The 20,199-nt window shown below is 38.6% G+C and overlaps 1 protein-coding gene across 5 annotated transcripts in view; it reads right to left on the reverse strand.

Annotated features, from left to right (window-relative positions):
* The window catches only part of MGAT4A (alpha-1,3-mannosyl-glycoprotein 4-beta-N-acetylglucosaminyltransferase A), an 83,385-nt gene that overhangs the window by 50,102 nt on the left and 13,084 nt on the right, over positions 1 to 20,199 (reverse strand). For all 5 annotated transcript variants that reach the window (XM_030477013.1, XM_030477012.1, XM_030477011.1 and 2 more), the window contains one exon: positions 1,558 to 1,725. In XM_030477013.1, the coding sequence (XP_030332873.1) occupies positions 1,558 to 1,725 (168 nt within the window). The remainder of the gene's footprint in view (positions 1 to 1,557; positions 1,726 to 20,199) is intronic.

The raw sequence follows: 20,199 nt of genomic DNA on the forward strand, positions 1-20,199 counted from the left end.
CTTATTTTGATAGATTCTAATACAGCTACATTTTAATTTTCCTGTTACCTATTTCCTTTAGCATCAACTACAAAACCTGGACTAAAAAAATCTGTCAAAGTATGACAGCTCTTTGTATGAATGAATAACAATCTACATAAAACAATCTGGAATTCTTTCAGCTTCAAAGATAGCAAATACCACATAGTAATATGTATACTTAAGTACATCAAATTTAATTAAAAAACAAAACAAAACAAAAAACCAAACCACAAGCACAAAAAAAACCCCAAAACCCCAAACTATCTAATACTAAGTTCTGAGCACAAAAGCTCAGGAATTCAGACTTCAGCTGACTTCCCATCCTGGCTCCACATGGAAAAAAGAGGATGTCCCAGCTGGGATCCAGGCATAGTAGAATGTTAAAAATGTGAACCAGTAACTTCGGCTGCATAGAAGAGAATAACGCCCTATAACTATATTGTCTAAAAGCATACTAACTCATTTTTACAGATTAATGTGGTAATAAATCATAAATCCAGTATCAAAATTACTTGACTTTCCCTATGGCTGTTCACTTTAACAGCAAAAAACATACACACAGAATAGGAAGAGTCACAGACTATCCTAAATGTAACCTTTGTTCACACCATTCCTGGTGATCCAGGGAACTACAGAGATCAGGTTGGACAGGTCATCAGCGTCAGATAGAGCAAAAAAAAAAAAAAATACAAAATCTATACAAAATAGTGACCCACAGCACAAATGCAAGTAGACAGATTCAAAAAAATTGATCCAGGTTTTTTTTTATTTGCAAAACTCTTTGGGTTTATATTCCTCATAAGGCAAACACAGTGAAATTTCTGCAACCTACAGAATCAGACCTCTTGCCAGAAAGTTTGTATTTGTTATTCATTTGTCCATCTAGAAAAATCAAAGTGAGTAAAGCACTGATTGTGTGATTTTAAAAGTTAACTTCAATAATCTGGTGAGTAGTGGAAAGGAATTCTCTAATATTGTCAAACACAGCTCTCAGTAAACTTGAGCATCAACCTCAGGGTAAAAGATGACTTTACCAGTTTATCATTTAATCTCTAGTTATTAAAACAGGACATTACAGGTGTATTTTACAAATCATAAACAATATCTTATCCTGTATGTTTTTACATATTCCAGCTGACTTTTAAACATGTTTTAATTGCTTCAAATTAATCCACATCCTCTGTTTGCTCACCTTTCCCCTCAAGCTCTATTTAAAGAGTGATGTAAATTATTGTCAAAATATATTTAGTATGCTAAAAAGTAACTACAAGCTTCAAACTTTGGGAGCTAGGTGTGGAATAAGTATTCAGTCCCTAAAGTCATAAAAATGAAGAGTAGGTAGATCATTAAGAACAGAAATTGGAAAAAACAAAGCCCCAAAAGAATCCCCACCAGATACAACATATTGCACATTCTTTATTTGTATTGCTGAACAGTTTCATTTGGCTTTCTAAGTATTGATTTCTTATTCTATAGTAGTAGGAAGAGATATTGGTATTGCAGAGTTATAAAAATTAGCTCAAACACAGTATGTACCTGAAAAATTATTCATTGCATTCTTACTCCCATTTGTTTCAGCTACTGCACGCCTGAACTGCTCCAAGATAGCGTTCAGCTCAGAAGAGCGTTGCAGAGTGCGATGCTCAGCTATACGAAGACGTTCCTTCAAAGCATGAAATTCCCGTTGATATGCAATCAACTTTTCTAGAGAGAAAAAAGATGATCCTGGTTATTTTTAGAAACAAACACTTAAAGACAGATCCAACAAAGTTCAGGGACTGCTTAGCTATGCAGCATCTGAAATCCAACCAAGGGCACAGCCCAGCACAATCCCACCTGAGTTAGGCACCTGAGTATTTACACAGCATATAGGAGGGAAGAGTGAGCTGCACCAGACAAGGATACAAAGCCCGCACTGGGTATGGTATGGCCCTCGCTGTAGCCTCAGACAGGGGCAACCTTTGAGTCCCCATTATTCAGCACCACAAGGCAATTCTGAATCCTTTCGTAGAACAAGCCATTTCTTTTAAGCAGCAGAATAGGAGCGGTACCATCAAAAGCGCAGGTCATGCCTTTTGAAAGCCCCCTCTGAATACTTTGAGAATAATGACTGCAATTTGGCAGTATTTCAGGCATACCAATTTCAGACCCAAGTTTTACATTAATGATAGCCAGTGCCTGCAAGAACAAAATTTTGATCAAAATCCTGCTAATGTAAATACATACGTGTATTTTTAGAAAGGAGACCAAAAGGGAGAGGGAAACACCAAAGCTCAGTTGCTGGTATGTTGCCTGTGCCCTTGCCACCCAGCAAAGTATCTCTGGTTTTTCTGCATCTTTCCTTCTTTCTATTGGTCATTTCCACGAATGTCTTGCTCACCATCCTCACTCTCCTTCAGCCAATCTACAGATACAGACTGAAGTATCTCAAATGATTTTACACCTTGTAATCAATACTCTAACCATACAGCTGTCATCCAGTGACACCTCTCTTCTGTTATTTACCTATCCATTCCTAGCCTTTTATTATTGCAATGGTAGGGAAGCTGAAGTTTTGCAAGCAATTTGAATCTCTTCCTGTTGCTACACTGAAGTAACACATGGGGTAAAAAAGGAATTACAGTCAAATTTCCGCTGTTATTAATGCTGCATTTCCTCCAACTTCTTTCAATTTACATCTATTTTCTTTTTTGTCATTGGGATGTACTGTTGTGATTATGTTTAGAAAACATAATTAGCTAAAATGCCCTCTGTTTTGAAGTCAGAAAAATAAAAACATAGTTCACTACCTCTTAAAAACATTTCCTGTGCCAGCTTATTTTCCTTTTTTCATTAAAACCAAATGGTTATTGCTTCTGTGCCAACAAACCCAGAACACAGACGCTGGCCCACAGTACGGAGCTAGGCACGCTACACACTGACGGCTGAATCCAGACTGCTATTTGAAGCAGGAGTTGGTACTTTAGTCAGCAGTATTAAGAAGGCCAGGAAAATATTCCAGAGTTTCTGGCCTGAAGGACATTCATTCTTGCCAGTGATAACCCAAAGAAATCAAAGACTGCTTGAAACCATGTCTACTGGTTACAGTAAGGTTACAGAATATTTTAATGGCTAAACAAATATAGAGTTATATTAGTGTAGATGCCACACTCAAGTATGTGAATGATATTTCCTCCCAAAAATGAATGGGTGATGGCAGGTTATATAGATCCCTGTTAATTTCTGTCTAAATAGGGAAGAACAGGTGAGCTACCAAAGCACATGAAGGTTTTATTGAGGGTTTCTATAGCAGTGGATACCCTCAGAAGCAGCCTGTAGCATCAGGTCTCCCTTCTTGTCTTCATGGTACAAGATAGCTGACAAACTTCAGCACTTCTGTTCTTCCTACTTCAAAAAGGCTAAACTTGTCTGTGGCAGAGTCTGTACTTCTCCTGGGAAAATGGTGGGAACCCTATGGAACCTGTGGTCCAGACTCCAGCACCTCAATGACAGCTTCCTTCTCCAAATGACAGAGGATCCAATGAAGAGAGGGGCTGTGATGGACCTTGTTCTCACCAACAAGGAGGGGCTGGTGGGAAACATGAAGCTCAAGGGCAGCCTTGGCTGCAGTGACCATGGAATGGTGGAGTTCAAGATCCTTATGGCAGCAAGGAGGGTGCACAGCAAGCTCGCTACCCTGGACTTCAGAAGACCAGACTTTAGTCTCTTCAGGGATCTCCTTGGTATAATAGTATGGGATAATGCCCTGGAGGGAAGAGGGGCCCAAGAAAGCTGGTTAATACTCAAGGATGAGGCCTGCATGGATGAACAAGGAGCTCCTAGATAAATTCCAACAGAAAAAAGGAAGCCTACGGAGAGTGGAAGCAAGGACAGGTAGCCTGGGAGGAATACAGAGAAATTGTCTGAGCAGCCAGGGATCAGGTTAGGAAAGCTAAACCCCGACAGAACTAAATCTGGCCAGGGATGTCGAGGGCAACAAGAAAAGCTTCTACACGTATGTCGGTGATCAAAGGAAGACTAGAGAAAATGTGGACCCTTTCCAGAAGGAAATGCGAGACTTGGATACCCAGAACATGGAGAAGGCCAAGGAACTCAATGATGTTTTTTGCCTCAGTCTTCACCGGCAAGTCACAGAAGGTAAAGGCAGGAGCTGGAAGAATGAAAAACTGCCTGCTGTAGAAGATGATGATGCATAAGAACATCTGAGGAACCTGAAGATGCACAAGTCCATGGGACCTGACGAGATGCATCCGCAAGTTCTGAGAGAACTGATGGATGAAGTGGCTAAGCTGCTATCCATCCTTTTGAAAAGTCATGTCAGTCCAGTGAAGTTCTCACTGAGTAAAAAAGTGGAAACATAACCCTCATTTTTAGAAATGGAAAAAAGAAAGACCCGGGGAGCTACAGGCCAGTCAGTGTCACCGCAGTGCCCAGCAAAACCCTGGAGCAGATCCTCCTGGAAACTATGCTAAGGCACATGGAAAATAAGCAGGTGATGGCAAGGGCAAGTCATGCGTGACAAATTTGGTGGCCTTCTACAGTGGGGTTACATTGCTAGTAGATAAGGGAAGACCAGCTTGGACTTGTGCAAAGCATTTGACACTGTCCTACATGACATCCTTGTCTCTAAACTGGAGAGGCATGGATCTGATGAATGGACCAATTGGTGGATAAGGAATTGGCTGCGTGGTCACACTCAAAGAGTTGCTGTATCGCATTTATGGTACTTGAGACTTCAAAAGCATGAATTCATTTAAGAAATACTAGTTGGTTTAAACTAGTCAACTTCTCATGGTTGCTTAAACTAGAGGTATCAGGGTTAAGAAGGCTGCTCTAAAAGATCCATAAAGCCCTGAAACCCATCCTTCCAAAAAAAGTATGACTGGTTTTTTGGTTGTTTTGGTTTGTTTTTTTTTTTTTGTTATGGCACAGTATTATTCAGCCAAGTAAAAGTAGAAAAATGCTGACATTACAAATATGATATTTTAAGTCCACCACCCTGTGAGCATTTTTCTAGTTATTTATGCAAAATGAAGTAAAAACAAAAAAAAAAAAAAAAAAGAAAGAAAAATCATTCTTTGCAAGAACTTACATCATTTAAAACATTTACATCTCTACCACTAGCAGAGCTAGCACTTTTCATGTATTTGGAGATTAATTTGGCCTTTTGGTACTTTTATTATCCTATGACTGCCTGTACTTTCAAACAAAACATAGAACATTGAAATTTCTAACAGTTATATCTTTGCCATACTTTCAATACTTCAAAGCACTGATCAACTGCTCAGATACTTCTTACTTAAAAACAAAAAACCCACAACAGCAGCAACATCAAGTTTCATCTCATACTGAAAGGGACTTACGAAGGAGAAAATACTTCTTAGGTTCTCACAGTACCACCAACAGTGGTCACCACCTGTCCCAGACTTTAGAAAAGTGTCCCTTAAGGCATCAGGAGTTTATAAATACTCTAATTTGATTTTCCAGAGTTTTTGGTTCCTAAGGACTTAGGAATGAGCCTGCAAGATTAAATTTAAATATCTATTTTCATTTAAACTTTGACTTAGCTCAAGTTTGGTATTTGCTTTTTTCTCACCCTCTCCAAAATATGAAATAATTTGAAAGCTAAATATTTTCATCAAAGAATTAGGACTTTTTGAGGAGAACAAGTTATTATATTACACAGAAGTCCCCTTTATAATTTAAATTTCACTTCTTTCCTCAAAAGGAGGAAGGAATAAAAATTTTCAAGTGACTGTAAAAGCTTCTCCAGAAATTCAAGGCAGTCTTTCTGAAAGGTGTATGTATGATGAAAGGCCAAAGCCCAATTAGAGTTGAAACTGGCCAGTGCTGTATCTGACAACAAAAAGGGCTTCGTTAAGTCCATTAATAGCAAAAGGAGGTCTAAAGGACACACTGGACTGATACTTGTTGATTATGGTCACCTGACTAATAGGGACAACGATAAAGCAGAGGCATTCATTATTTTTGCCTCAGTCTTTAATAATACCGGTAGACCTTGGGCTGCCCAGTCCCCTGAGTTGGAGGGCCATGAGTGCAGGAACAATGACTTTCCACTCATGGACACTTAAATTGTAATGGAGCAGCTGTATTAGGTGAATGTATTCAAGACCATGGGGCCTGACAGGATTCATCCCAGAGTACGGAAGGAGCTAGAGGACATTATGGCAGAACCCCTCTTGATCACTATCATCTTAGGAATCTGGGTTGGTCCTCGTTGGCTAAAATCTAGCCAATGTTATTCCAATTTACAGAAAGGGTGTGAAAGAAGACCCAGGAAATTACAGGCCTGAGGTTAGCCTAACCTCAATTCATGGAAAAATTATGGAGATTATACTGGGTACTATCGAAAGGCATTTAAAGAATAATGCAATCATCAGGCACAGTCAACATGGGTTCACAAAGGGAAAGTCTTGTTTAACTAATTTAATATCCTTCTATGATAAAGTCACCTGCAGATGAAGGGTGGTGGTGGATGCATATTTTTTTATTTTAGTAAAGCTTTTGATACTGTCCCTTACAGCATCCTCTGGGACAATCTGCCTCACACTGTGGGACGAGCAGGATCATGGTGCACTGGTTGAAGAACTGGCTGAAGGGCAGAGCCCAAAGGATTGTAGTGAATGGGGCTACACCTGTCTGGCAACCGGTCCCCAGCAGTGTTCTTCAGGCTTCAATTCTAGGGCCAGTTCTGTTCAATGTTTTTGTCAAAGATCTGCATGCAGGAGTCAAATGCACCATTAGCACGTTCGCTGATGATACCAAACTGGGAGGTGCAGTTGACTCTCTTGAGGGGCAAGAGGTCTTGCAGAGGGATCTAGATAAGATTGGAGCATTGGACAATCTTCAGTAGCATGAAATTTAACATGAATAAATGCCAGATTCTGCACCTAGGACAGACTGACACCAGGCACAAGCATAAACTGGGAGAGAAGTGCCTGAAGAGCAGCCCTGCAGAAAGGGATCTGGAGGTGCTGGTCAGCAGCAGACTCCATAGGAGTCAGCAGTGTGTGCCCTGGCAGCCACTGCACCCTGGGGTGCATCAAACAGAGCATCACCAGCTGGTCAAAAGAGGTGACTGTTCCGCTGTATTCAGTGTTGGTGTGGCCTCACCTTGAGGACTGTGTGCAGTTCTGGGCACTACAATTTAAGAAGGTCCCTGAATGCATTCAGAGGAAGGCAAAGCTGGTGAAAGGGCTGGAGGGAATGTCCTATGAGGAGTGATGAGGACTTGTGTGTTTGTCTAGTTTACAGAAAAGGAGGCTAAGGGGCAACCTCATTGCTCTCCACAGCTTCTTGAGGAGAGGATATGGAGAGAGGGGTGCTGAGCTCTTCTCCCTGGTATCCAGTGACAGGACACCTGGGAATGGTTCAAAGCTGCACCAGGGGAGGTTCAGGCTGGACATTAGGAAGCATTTCTCCACCTGGAGAGTGCTCAAACACTGGAACAGGCTTCCTGGAGAGGTGGTCAATGCCCCAAGCCTGTCAGGGTTTAAGAGGTATTTGAAAAGTGCCCTTAACAACATGCTGTAACTTTTGGTCAGCCCTGAATTGGTCAGACAGTTGGACTAGATGATCGTTGTAGGTTCCTTTCAACTGAGATATTCTATTCTATGACAAGATGACTTGTAAGCATTGTATATACAAAAAAAGTCAGTAGTATAGCAAATATTTTCAAAACACGTTTGACCACTTAGTGTTTTATTGTTCAGAGGTTTCTCTAAACCCTAAAGAAATGGAATTGATCTCTTGTCAAAAAGCATCAAACCATTTTTTTCCATTACTGTTACAGTAAAGAGAAAAATGCTGAGCCTAAAACCATAAAGGAAGCAGTCACAGAGATCAGTGGTCACCATCATGAAAAAAAGTTTCTGTTTCTACAATATTATAAATTACTTTTCTTATGCTGAAATCCAAAGTAATTTAAGAAAACAGAAGGAATTCAAACAGCAAGTTATTTGCCTTACACAGCTGATGGAAGAATCCCAAACATATCTAACATCCCTCTAACAGCAGCTGTAGCCAATATCAAACTCATTTGGTCTCCAGTAGCTTCAGCAGTCATTTTTATTTAAGAATAATGCACTATTTTACATTGAAATGAAAAGGTGACGCTTTTCCATACTTTGCTCTGGAAGCCAAAAAGATCAAATAAAAATTACTAGCCCTCATACTTCAAATGAAAATACCTTGTTATGAACTGACTTAAGAACTGAAAGCATTCATTCTTCATTGCTCTCTCAAACTCTGGTTTAAGCTCCAGAAGCTGAAACCTAAATATTTTAGCTGGCTTTATGCTATGCACTTCTTGGAAAGTTAATACTTTGTCAACTCACTGAGTAGTTTGTTTTCTCAACTTTTTTCACCTTGTTGCAAGATGTTCTCCTAAATAGGCAGAACCTAGAATTTAGACAAGCTCACTTGAAAGTTGGTGCGGTATTTTAAAAAATGAAAAATTCAAATCAAACTGTGAAGGTTTGCAGGTTTTTGCCCAGAGATGGAATCTCAGCACTCAGCCTACTCTTCCTTCTCTGCGTTATTTATGGTTCTCCTACTAAGCAACTGTTAAAAAAGTCATTCCCAAAAGACACCATTAGCCTAAGTTACAAACTCTGTCCATTCTCCTCTTAGCCACAGTCTTGATTACATCGTTTGATTTTTGCTCCAAATTTAGATAGCTGATAAGCAAAGTCTTAAATCACATGCCAGTTTCCTCAACTCAACATGGAACTTTCATAGTTTGAGGTTGCATACTACTAGTCTGGTTATGTACCTCATCTCATGATTTTTAAGAGCAAAAAGCTTTCCCTTGGGATAAAAAGGATATCAAAGTAAAGGAACAGAAAATATGCTGTAGCTTGAATTTACAGAAGTATTTTGCAGATTAACTTAGCTCAACTAAAACAGCAAAAGAAGTCAGAATTGGAAGTAAATTACCTACGCTGTAGAATGCTTGCTGTATCATAATTCCAAATGAAACACATTCTGAACAACAAAGTGGCAAAAACATCCTGGAAGCACAACCAAAGCAATTCTGTGGCTATTCAGCTTTATTAAAAAATATCAACAGCTCTTAGGTTTTTTGCTCATGTTACATTTTTAGGAAAATTAAATTTTTAATGCCCCAAGCCTGTCAGTGTTTAAGAGGCATTTGGAGAATGCCCTTAATAACACGCTTTACCTTTTCATCAGCCCTGAACTGGTCAGGCAGTTGGATTAAACAATAACCGTAGGTCCCTTCCAACTGAAATAGTCTATTCTAGCATGAAAACTATACAAGGAAACTACTTCAGGTACACTGTCAAACTGAATGGAGTACAAACATCTGTAGAATCAGCAAAATTCTCCTGCCTCTGACTATTTGAAGTTTCACGATAAACCACCTACAAAGGAAACAGAGCTGGGTCATTATCAAAGAAAGAAACTAAGCACCTCATCTTCAACCACAAATGCACTTTTGAAACCCATATATATGTGTGTGAGTTGCCATTAATCTTAAAACACAGAAAGTAGAGTTGAGCATGTATTTAGATGATATGCGTACACATCCATTTTTGTTAGCACTGCAGCAGGGAAAGGAGGTACAGGCACTACAGAATCAGACATGCTTTGTGACCCTCCAGAGATGCCTTTCAAGAAATGGTCTAAATAGTGGACAAAGAAAAAGGGCCAGACACCATCTAAAAAGGGAAGTCTGCATTTCTGGCAATCCGCAACATTTCTTACTCCATGTAGCCTGCAACAGCCATACTAAGATAGCCTGTGGTTCCAGTAAAAACCTGCTGTTACCTACAAAGAAAAAGAAATAAAATAAAAATCTGTGACTGGTGTGTAATATGCCACACCCCATGCCCCCTGTTTTTTTTGGGGGGGGAGGGCAGTGGGTGTGATGTTGGGTTTGTTTGGGTATTGGGGGGTTTTTTTTTGGAGGTTGGTTGTTTTGGGGCTTTTGTGGGTTGTGGAGAAGGAGGTTCAAAGAACACAGAATTGCATGAAGACCTTTACAAACACCAGGAATGTTTCAGCCATTCTCAATATTGCCATTCTCCCTCAAGGAAAGCCTTTTACTGTCTGCTAAAAGAAGCACCATCTACAACACAAAAAGCAGCATGAAAGCTTTGCAAGTTATTTATCTTATCAATCAAGTAGGTTCAGAAATACATCAAATCACAGGCCATTTCCACAACTGGGAATAGAACATACCAAACTAAAGTGGCTGTATTGGGGGGGGTGGTGAAACACCACCACAAAAAAAACAAACCAAAACCCAAAAACCAAACACAAAACAAAAGAGAAAAACAAACAAGCTATAATTTACTCAAGAGCTCTATGGTGCTACCGCTGGTTGTCTCCAAAGGCAGATGCATCAGACCGCAAGATTAGAAAAAGCTTTACAGCCTTCCCATATCAACAGCAGGCAGTTGAGTCTTCCTCCAACCCACAAATCAGCTAAATACCCTCAGTGATGGATCTGCCACACAGAGAAAAAGGTAATCAGACACAGACTTGGCACTCAAAAAAAGACAGCAAGACAAGGACAGAGGACTTAGCTTTACTGCATTGTAGGCCTGATTTTTATTTGCTGCTCCTACCCAACTGAACTGTCAAAACCTCTCACTCCCCTTTGTTCATTAAATAGGAACATGAAGAATTGACTAAGTCTGACAGACAGAAGGCTTTGGTTGGCAACAAAGCATTGCACACAAATATTAGCAAAACAGGTAAGAGGAGGAACAGACACCTGATGCAGCAGGACGTTTCCTCTACCAAAAGGGGAATTTTCAAATCATTATTCAAATGAACAGTGTCTCACTGGCAACAGTACTAAATCCACCACTGTAACAGTGAAGTTTATGGCCCACCTTAGTGACAACCCTTTCAGTTTTCTTCTTCCAACCCCAGGGTTCCCTCTCCTTAGACCCTCACTCAAAACCTTCACAGCCTGCACCTTCTCAAAAAACCAAAAAAGCTTCAGCTGAAGCAAACTGCACTACAAGTCTACAAGTTACAGGTTCCATAGCAAATGTCTTATTTTTCTGTATACTCCATTGAAGAGTTATCAAAATACCATTAAATAAATGTTTGAATCTGTGAGAATATACTGTAGTAAGTGCTAATTCAGGTACTTCTGTGACTGGTTATTCTACAACTCATTTACTCCCATTATAAAAACCCCACACATCATGCTATGAGTCAGAGACAGTAACAAGTTTCATGTATTAATTCATTACACTTGCAACAAGGATGGTGATCAATTTACAGGTTAATACAAAATAGAGATCTTAATGGACAGAGAGCTTCTACACTGCATTTTATATAGTCAGTGGATGCAGCAAAAGTAGGTTACTCTTCAATGAATTTGGGATTTGTCAACTTGCCAGCCAGTTCAGTCTGGCATGGCTTTCACAGGAACATTGTTTTGTTTCAGCTATGTAAGGTAAAAGAGTAAGTTCTGCACTTCCCCTGAAATCAGTTCAGACGCTTTATGTGATCCATGAATTTGTGGTATCAAGTACACAGATATCCAGTAAGTCATGACGATACTGGTACTGACCTGCATCTCACTCCCACAGAGATGTATGCAACGTGTATTTTTTAGACCATGCTTGATCCATAATACCCAAGTCCCATACAAGCTATCACATTTGTAGTATGACCTGGTCAAAGTCATCTTTGTCCCTCACAAACATATATCTTTTTAAATTAAAAACCTGCTATGCTAAAATGTGGCAGACTAAATTATTTCCAGTGTTAATCAAAAAAAAAAAAAAGTATGACTGAATACCTCTAGTAAATCGAAAGAAATTGATACTACACCAGCACTTCAGTGATTTTCAATTTCATCTTAAAACTGACACTTTTTTTGACAAAGGCTAGATTTCCTCTTTCGCATGTTTTGCAAAATGTAACTGTAAATACGACTACCCAATACTGTGACACAACATCCTGCTCTCACTGCACTGTACAATCATCCAACATAAAGATGTACAGACAAGAAATAGATCGTGGCATTTACTGAGGAAACACAAACATTGCCTCCATTTCCCTTTGTAAGTGACTCCAGAGCTCAGAAGATATTCACAAGGCACAAATTGAGCACTGAATTCTCAAATGTCCACCTGAGAGGCCAGTAGAGGAATTGTCAAACCAATCACACAGGCATGGCCAAAAAGCTCTGTCCACACAAGAGGGATATTAAAGATGTTCCAGAATCCACCCCTGACATTCAGGCTTGCAAAACCAGCAAAACATTCTAACAAGCTGAGGTAACGATCAAGCGTCAAAATCTCTACATAGGCACAAATCATATTTCTAACCAGCAGTGTCAAACAGCGAAGAGTATAGAAGGTGTTTACAAACTTTGGCCCCAAAAATCAAATCTCAATTGTGCTTACAAATCAGATTCCGATTTTGTATCAAAACTGCCTAAAAGCTGATAGATGTCCTTGAAATATTACAACATATTACCATGGATGACTACTCAACATAAGCTAATTAGCTTCCTTGCTCTTAAGTGAAATCAAAACCTTTTATAAGCAAGTTATGATGAGTTTTAAAATCTGAAGCAGAAAAGTAATCAACCATGCAAATACAGAATAATGCAGTATACTGTAAATGCTAATAACAGACATGCTATAAATAAAAGCTCTTAAGAAAACTGCTCAAGGTCATATTTTATCAGTCCTCTTTGAACACTGGATCCTGTGGGCCCTTTTAGCTATGCCTATTCATAACGGTGTTTTACTATTTTGAAGGGATTGGACAATACGTGATTGTTTTGCAAGTTTATTATTCTGTGGAATTAAAGACAGTAAAGTAAGGTAGATGATTTACATACAAAAATAGATCCTACTAATCATGACAAAAAATTTCCTGCTTCATGAAACAAACAAAAAAGGTCTTGTATCAAGATTTAGGAAAACAAGCAGGCAAATCATTCTTTGATCCCTAATCTTGTTACTCAAATTGACAGGTCATTTCAGCAATCTGGTATTTCAATCTATCAAAACAATCCCGTAGAATTACTGTTTATTGCCCTTATTTTGCTCATAGAAATGTACTTATTAGGACTAGAAGTATTATAAAAACTACTTATTCAAGTAGCTTTCGCTGTGAAAAACAGCTTGGGTTTGACTGAAGGTTCCGCAGGTTTTCCAAACTTTATTAAAAAAAAATAAAATAAAATCAAGATTTATATTTTTTTTTTTATTGCAACTTGTTCACATTTTGCACTGCAAGGATCTGTATAAACAAATAATGTTTTTTGTTCTCTCCAATCCTAATGCATTAGCACAAGTCTGAAGTGTTTGCTTTGAAACCTTCAGCGCCTGATCCAATCTCAGTCCAGATACTTTTGTTTAAACATTCCTTTGCTGCAGGAGTTGAAGTTGTTTTCACTAAAATTTTTAAAGCAATCTGAATATAATCCTTTGTAGTATCAACTGGTAAAACCTTCCTATTTTGAAATGTAAACTTCAGAATCAATTTTACTTGTAATCATTCTTTTGAAAAAGTAAACCCCCTGCACAAGGCAAGCAGAAAAATGGGAGTGCAAAACACGAGACTCTGAGAGTCCACTTCCCCCACCCTCCCCCCTTTTTTATATCTTTAATATAAACACACTAAAAATACTACAGCTTACCAATCAAAATGGAAGCACGAAGTAGTAAATCAGGCAGCTTTGGGTTGTTTTGGTTTGGGGTTTTTTTGCTAAAAAGCTACAGAATAAAACATTTTCCTAGCGGGAAAACAATCCTAAGCAATCAGATAGCCAAAGAAACCGAACTAGAATTGTGACAACTCATGAATGATTTACTTAAGGGGTATTTTAATAGTCAGGAACAGTTCTAAATGTCTCCAGATGCAATTGCTCACCTTCGCCTCTATATAGGAATTGTTCCATACAGAAAGGTCAGTTTAGAAAATCTCCTACACAGTTATAAAACCCATTATGACACTACTCTCAAATCTCCACTGATGAAGCCTGACAGAGGGTCTGAATGTTCCTTTGGACATAAGGAATAAATGGAATAATATACCAGAAAATCCAGGCACCCACAACTAAGGAGGTCAAGTCAACAGAAGCATATGGTGTTCTGTCTGTGCATTGGCTTCAGACAATAAGGATAATTAAACACATGATTTGTTTGAGAAGAATTATTGGCAGCACTTGAGCTGAAGGTCTACTTTTAAAACAAAAACCAGCAAGCTATAGTGATGGAAAAAAAAACCAACCAAAAAACAAGACACCTAAAGAAATATCACATTTGCAATTTATTTGTCCTGATTTGACTGTTAACTAGCATTCACACTTCTTTGCCTAGTAAACAACACCGCCCAAGACTCTATGGATGAATATAATCCTCAGGGCTTTTTAGGTTCCAGCTATTTGGGTTTTATTTTATTCCCAGTGCTAAGAAGCACTGTCAACTCTGCTGGCATTTCTTCTTTAAAGGGAAAGTGATATAAAAAGGTCACTGAAATCATATGCTAAATCAGTTCCACAATAAGCAATCAGCATTTAACACATCTCTGGCCCTGAATAGAAACACTAAGGAATAAATAAAAGCTTCATAGATTCTATTCCCAAAAAGCAAAGCTGTACAAGGAAAATTATTACAACTTCTATTGTAGACATACAATAGCACAAAGATTTCAGTTTAAGAAATTAATAAAAGAAGAGCTCAGCTGGGTATGCAAACCATCAAATTCATGTAATTTGGGCATTAACCCTTGACAGTGCCAGAAAAAATTACCTTCCAACAGCCTTCACTGAAATCCTCCACTTTGATATTTCTTACTTGTCTTGCACAAGACTCAAAGTATACAACAGCATAAAAGAAACCAGGAAGTGGTTAACGACATCATCACAGTATTACCTCAAAAACAGGAACACAATTTCCAGTGACAGCTTTTACAAAGGTCATTATGTCATTATTATTTTTTCAAGCAAACTACCAATTAATAAACCACGCTACAACTCTGACAAAAATCTTACGCAGAAGATCTACTGCTCAAGCAAGCACAAAGCTCCAGTTTAGGCAAGCATTACAACCATAGCACTGAAACACACTTTAAAGATACAGGTTAGGTCAATATCTAGCCTGCATTCTTGGCAACACTGAAGGACTAGAGGATGTAAGCTGAAAGCAAGCATTTCCATTGCATTCTTTTAACATATTAAAATAAAACAATCCATTCTACATTTCTGGAGAAATGTGTGCATTAAGCATCCATGTTGCATCGACTTAGTATGTTTGCTTCCATCATTTAGTTTATATGTGCGTATATATACACTTTATTGCTATTAATAAAGGAGAATATCTTCTTAAAACTACATAATAGCTAAGTTCATTTCTAACATGACATATGAAAGAAGCCATAACCGCTTATGCTGATCCTAGCAGAGCGTGGCTTCACAATGTAATGATCAGCATCTCTACGTCATATCATAATTTCAACATTAAAAATAACAATACCACCTAACCCTGGTAAAACACAACTCTCACATCTGATAGAAGAGGAAAAAGAGTCACCTGAAATGCATTTGTTTACACTGTCAGCAAATCTGTAATTCAACCCCCTACAGTCAGTTTGGCTACAAGTCTACCGTGATATCTCATGTTTCTCCTCAGACCTCAATCAGACAAGATTTTCAGCTATTTTCTATGAACAAGCACATGTATCTATTCAAGCTATCAAATCCAAATATTCATGCTAGTTAGTGGTCTCAAAGTCCTGGAGGTTTCTGGTTGTGTTTTATGTTTCAGTGTTGGGAGTTTTTTTTGGGAGGTGGGGTCGGTTTGTTTGTTTGGGTTGGGGTTTTTTGTACGTTTGGGGGGGGATGTGGGGTGTGTTTGGTTGGGTTTTGTTTTTTTTTTTAATTTAATGAAAAAAGCATTTCTCTGCACACCACCTTTTTATAAGCTACGGAACTTCCAATTCAATTTATTAAAATTGTGTTCTTTGCTGTAACAGACTTCATGAAAGCAGAGGCTTTGACTCTCCTTGTAGTGATTTGGCAATTTAAAACTGGAAAGGGGATTTGAACAAGAAAACAAATTTCCATAAAAGCTCACAGTAAAAACATTTTTATTGAAAGTGTTTCTCATCCAAACCAGGCTGCACAAACAGTAAACCAATTTTCCAAATCAATTTGGTAATCATTCAAGCTTCCTCTAATCCTGACACTCACATCTTGCACAAACAGTAAACCAATTTTCCAAATCAATTTGGTAATCATTCAAGCTTCCTCTAATCCTGACACTCACATCTTGCAAATAGCCTTTAACTGAACCTGCATTCTACATTTTTTTAAATCTTCTACATATCTGATGCCTCCACATCAACCTCCTGTTTTAACAGCTACAATTATAGAGGTATTTTAAAACTAGAGAGAGAAACTTTTAGTCAAAGGTTGCATACATTATCCCTTGTATTCATGATGTACTATACATAAAAAATTAAAAACCCCTAACTGATCTGAAATCAACTTAGCTTTTTTTTTTTCCTCTTCTCCAGCTCTCTCCATACCAGTAAACTGTGTTGCTAACATAAACACAATGTTAACTATACAGCTGGAACCAAAGCCAGCCAGTGCCTCCCATAGTGGCTAGGGTTGAGGAATCTCTTGATTCAAAGGTTAAGATAAAAAAAATTGGTTAAAAAAATTGAGAATACGGTGGACGTTTAGCCCTTTTTCATTCTAGAAGCACCCAAAATTCTTAAATAATAACTAGAATTCTGAGAATATTTATGACAGAGTTAAATTCTAGTCAGAAGGAACATTAGAATACACAGATAGGTCTGCATTTGGAAAAAAAAACCCAAACCAAAACAAAACTCCAAACCACAGATTCAGGTATGGTTTAGAGATGACCACCATGCTAATCACTATGCAGTTGTGAGCACTGGTGTATCTCAAGCCTGTACTTACAGCAGTATACCAATTTAAAACTGAACCCTAGCTGACACCTGAAACTAGTTTAATCTCAACTCTAGCATGGTCTCCATGTATCAAATTTGTTTTGTCATCATTTCACAGACAACTTTCCTACGAATAAAAATAAAATGAGTAAAAAGACAAAAAAAAGAAAAATCAAGGAGGACAGGATGAACAGACATCCTTATGTCACATGCAAATGCTAGAGCAAATAATATACTTTAACAGACCAGAATTTCTATCATGGCAAACAAAACCGTAAACAGAAAAAGAATGGTCTAGAAGCAGCAACAAACCTGTTTTCACAAGGCTAGAGAAGACACTACTTGGTTTCTAGTTAGAACTGACTATGGCCATTGGAATGCTTCAAATGGTGTAAGAAACTGAATTTTTTTATTTTGGTGAGAAGTACATAGGCTCCCAAATACTCAGTGCAGAAAATTCTATGTTGGTTTAAGTTCCCCAAATCACTGTGTTAACTACATATTTTTAATTATTTTCCCATTACACTACTCTTAATCAATATTATTGAACATTAGCTTGTGATGCTACAGTGCCACAGGGAAATGTGGTTCCATTTGTATTTTAAATGAGATAAAGTTTTTGAGTGGAATTGTAACTTTCATATTGGTCCTTTCTGTAACAAAGAAGCAAGGAGCTTGTGGAAGAACTACCACACTGTAGAAATTATTCCCACAGAAGAAGAGATCCAAGAAGCAGTATGTAGCTATAAACCTCAGTAAACCTTTTACATGACTTGAAATACAGTATATTTTGATTTTCTCTTACAGGAAAGACTTTGCTAAAGATTAGTTCAGAAAACTTTTTGCATTACAAAAATTGTATGTAAAATTCCATTTTTACTTTTGAAAGATGCTAATCAGTATAGCCATAGAAGTTTTCTATTACGTTTCTATTAAGTGTCCCATTACTTTTTTCCATTATTGAAATATATAAATCAATCTGCTACAAAGCTTTTTCTGAGAATGAAGGGTAGAGTCAACTACACCAGCCACCAACCCTAATATTTCACTTAAATACCACAAATGGCAACACTCTCTTTAGCATAACAATCAGCCTCCTACATTTAATTTCCATTTGAAAAATGCAGCTATGATCTCTCAATAAACAACACAGCAAAGCAGCCATGAATGCCTTTTAATTCTATGGCACCTTTAATGATGACACTAAACATGTACAAACAGTAAGATGCACAAGACCATATACAGATAAAGGCAAACAGCTTAAGCACAGATTCTTGCCAGACCAGAAAGCTATTCTCCACTAATTCAAAAGAGAACAGTACAAAAATACACCTGCAAACACAATCACAAGCAGTTTGTCCTACACTTTAAAGTAGGATTAAACCAGCAGTATCATGAACAACCAAAAACTAATATATACCATTTACGTGTAAATGTCTGCATGAGTTTTATTTAAAACCATTCTTTCACCTAGCACTCTGATAATTTTGTGTGCCTAGTGAGAGCCAAGATTGGAGGGGGGTGGTGTGGAGAGAAAGGGGGAGTGGAAGCAGAGAGCAGATACCCAAACCCAACCAATAGATACTGCATCCACACAAGTTTCAGAGATTCCTTTTTCTACAGTTGTTTCCAGCCTCTCTCACTTACAAGGACTTGTGTAGCAGTGGCCCCAGCAACCCCCAAGACTCCCCATCTACACTCCAGGACCCTCTGTTCCTCTGCCATTATAACCCCAGCCAGCAGAAACAGCATTTGGCCCTTGGCACACAACTCTTCATGTTTCCCCATGTATATGCCTTCCCAGATATATACTTCTAAGAGCATCTGCCTTTAACCACTAGCAAAGAGAACAGTGCTGCAGCAGACACAGCTCTGCACCCGCTGGGTGGTCAGCAGGAACATGAGCAGTGGCTGCCCAGCTAGCAAACCCAACGCTGCTGCTGAGCTCCAGCCCTCCTCTTCGTGGGAACAAGTGGAGGCTCCCTCCTGGTCCTAACATCCTGTTTCCTCCAAACTTAAGGAATACGCTGTTAGTGACACCACCAAATTTGAACCAAGCGAGAAGGACAAACTAAAAATGCATTACAAAGGAGTGACAGAGGGAAGAAGAAGATACAGTGGCATGTCAAAGCAATGAAGCTGCAGTGACATTTCAACTTCTGAGAAAAGTTAACCACAGCCATCCTACGTACATTATCTGATTCACTAGTTTAAGTTGTTCTCTGGTGGAGTTGTATAATAAAGCCACTGGTACTGAATATATGAACATATTCTGAATGTCCCTGCATCAAATTTTTCCCGCACAGGGACAAATTCTCAACTTCAACCAATTCAAGTGCTTGATCACTGCTATCTACACACAGCTAAAATACCACTAAGTCCAATGCAACTCATCTCTGGATCCCCAAAATACAAGAGAAAGAAAGGTCTTCTATTCAGTTACAGCTCATTCCAAGTTAAAAGCTTTATCAACCAAAGTTAAATAGTTAGGTTTAAAGCAACATATCACAAATACAGGGCAAAGTCTCTTTTTCAGTGTCTCTGTGTAACACAAAACTGCAAGTTTATTGTACACAACTGCCTTCTCATTAAAGCAGTGTGGAGGAGGAGAACAAGGGAAAAAGAGCCCTGACCCAAAAAGGTTATCTCTACCTGCCTGTGTCTCATTTACATCAAAAGAGAAACCAGTTATTCTACCATCACGTGTCTACAAGCTACAGACAGGTCCCCCCTATTTCTGCAGATCAACAGATATATCTGTGCAAAGCAGAAGTGTTTAACCCTGATGCTTCCACACAAACTCTACAACTCACGCCCCTCTATACATCCTTCAGAATGTGACTCTCAGCACATACGCCAATCAACCAGGCAGTAACCAAGTGGTTGATTCCACTCAGGCATCCCCAAAGCATGTGCACTATTGTGCAATTGCTCAGCAACTACTTATCATAAATATACACTTAGATAAAACTTCTCAAAGGCATCACTGTGCGCACTTAAACAATCTGTGTATGCAATCAGGATTTCTGGTCATGCAGTAAACTGGTCAGCAACAGGATGCCTGTGCAGCAGCATCCACCCATCCAGGGCTAACACGCTCTGTAGCTGAAGGATTTCTGTCCAGGCCAGATTTCCATGAAGAAAAAGAAGTCATGTCCAGGACAACCAAGGTATACATATCCCAAACCTTCTCCAAGAATCATCACGTTATATGCTCACACATTGTTGAAC

This window comes from Strigops habroptila, chromosome 2, assembly GCF_004027225.2.
Source record: "Strigops habroptila isolate Jane chromosome 2, bStrHab1.2.pri, whole genome shotgun sequence".
In the NCBI taxonomy this organism is placed as follows: Eukaryota; Metazoa; Chordata; class Aves; order Psittaciformes; family Psittacidae; genus Strigops; species Strigops habroptila.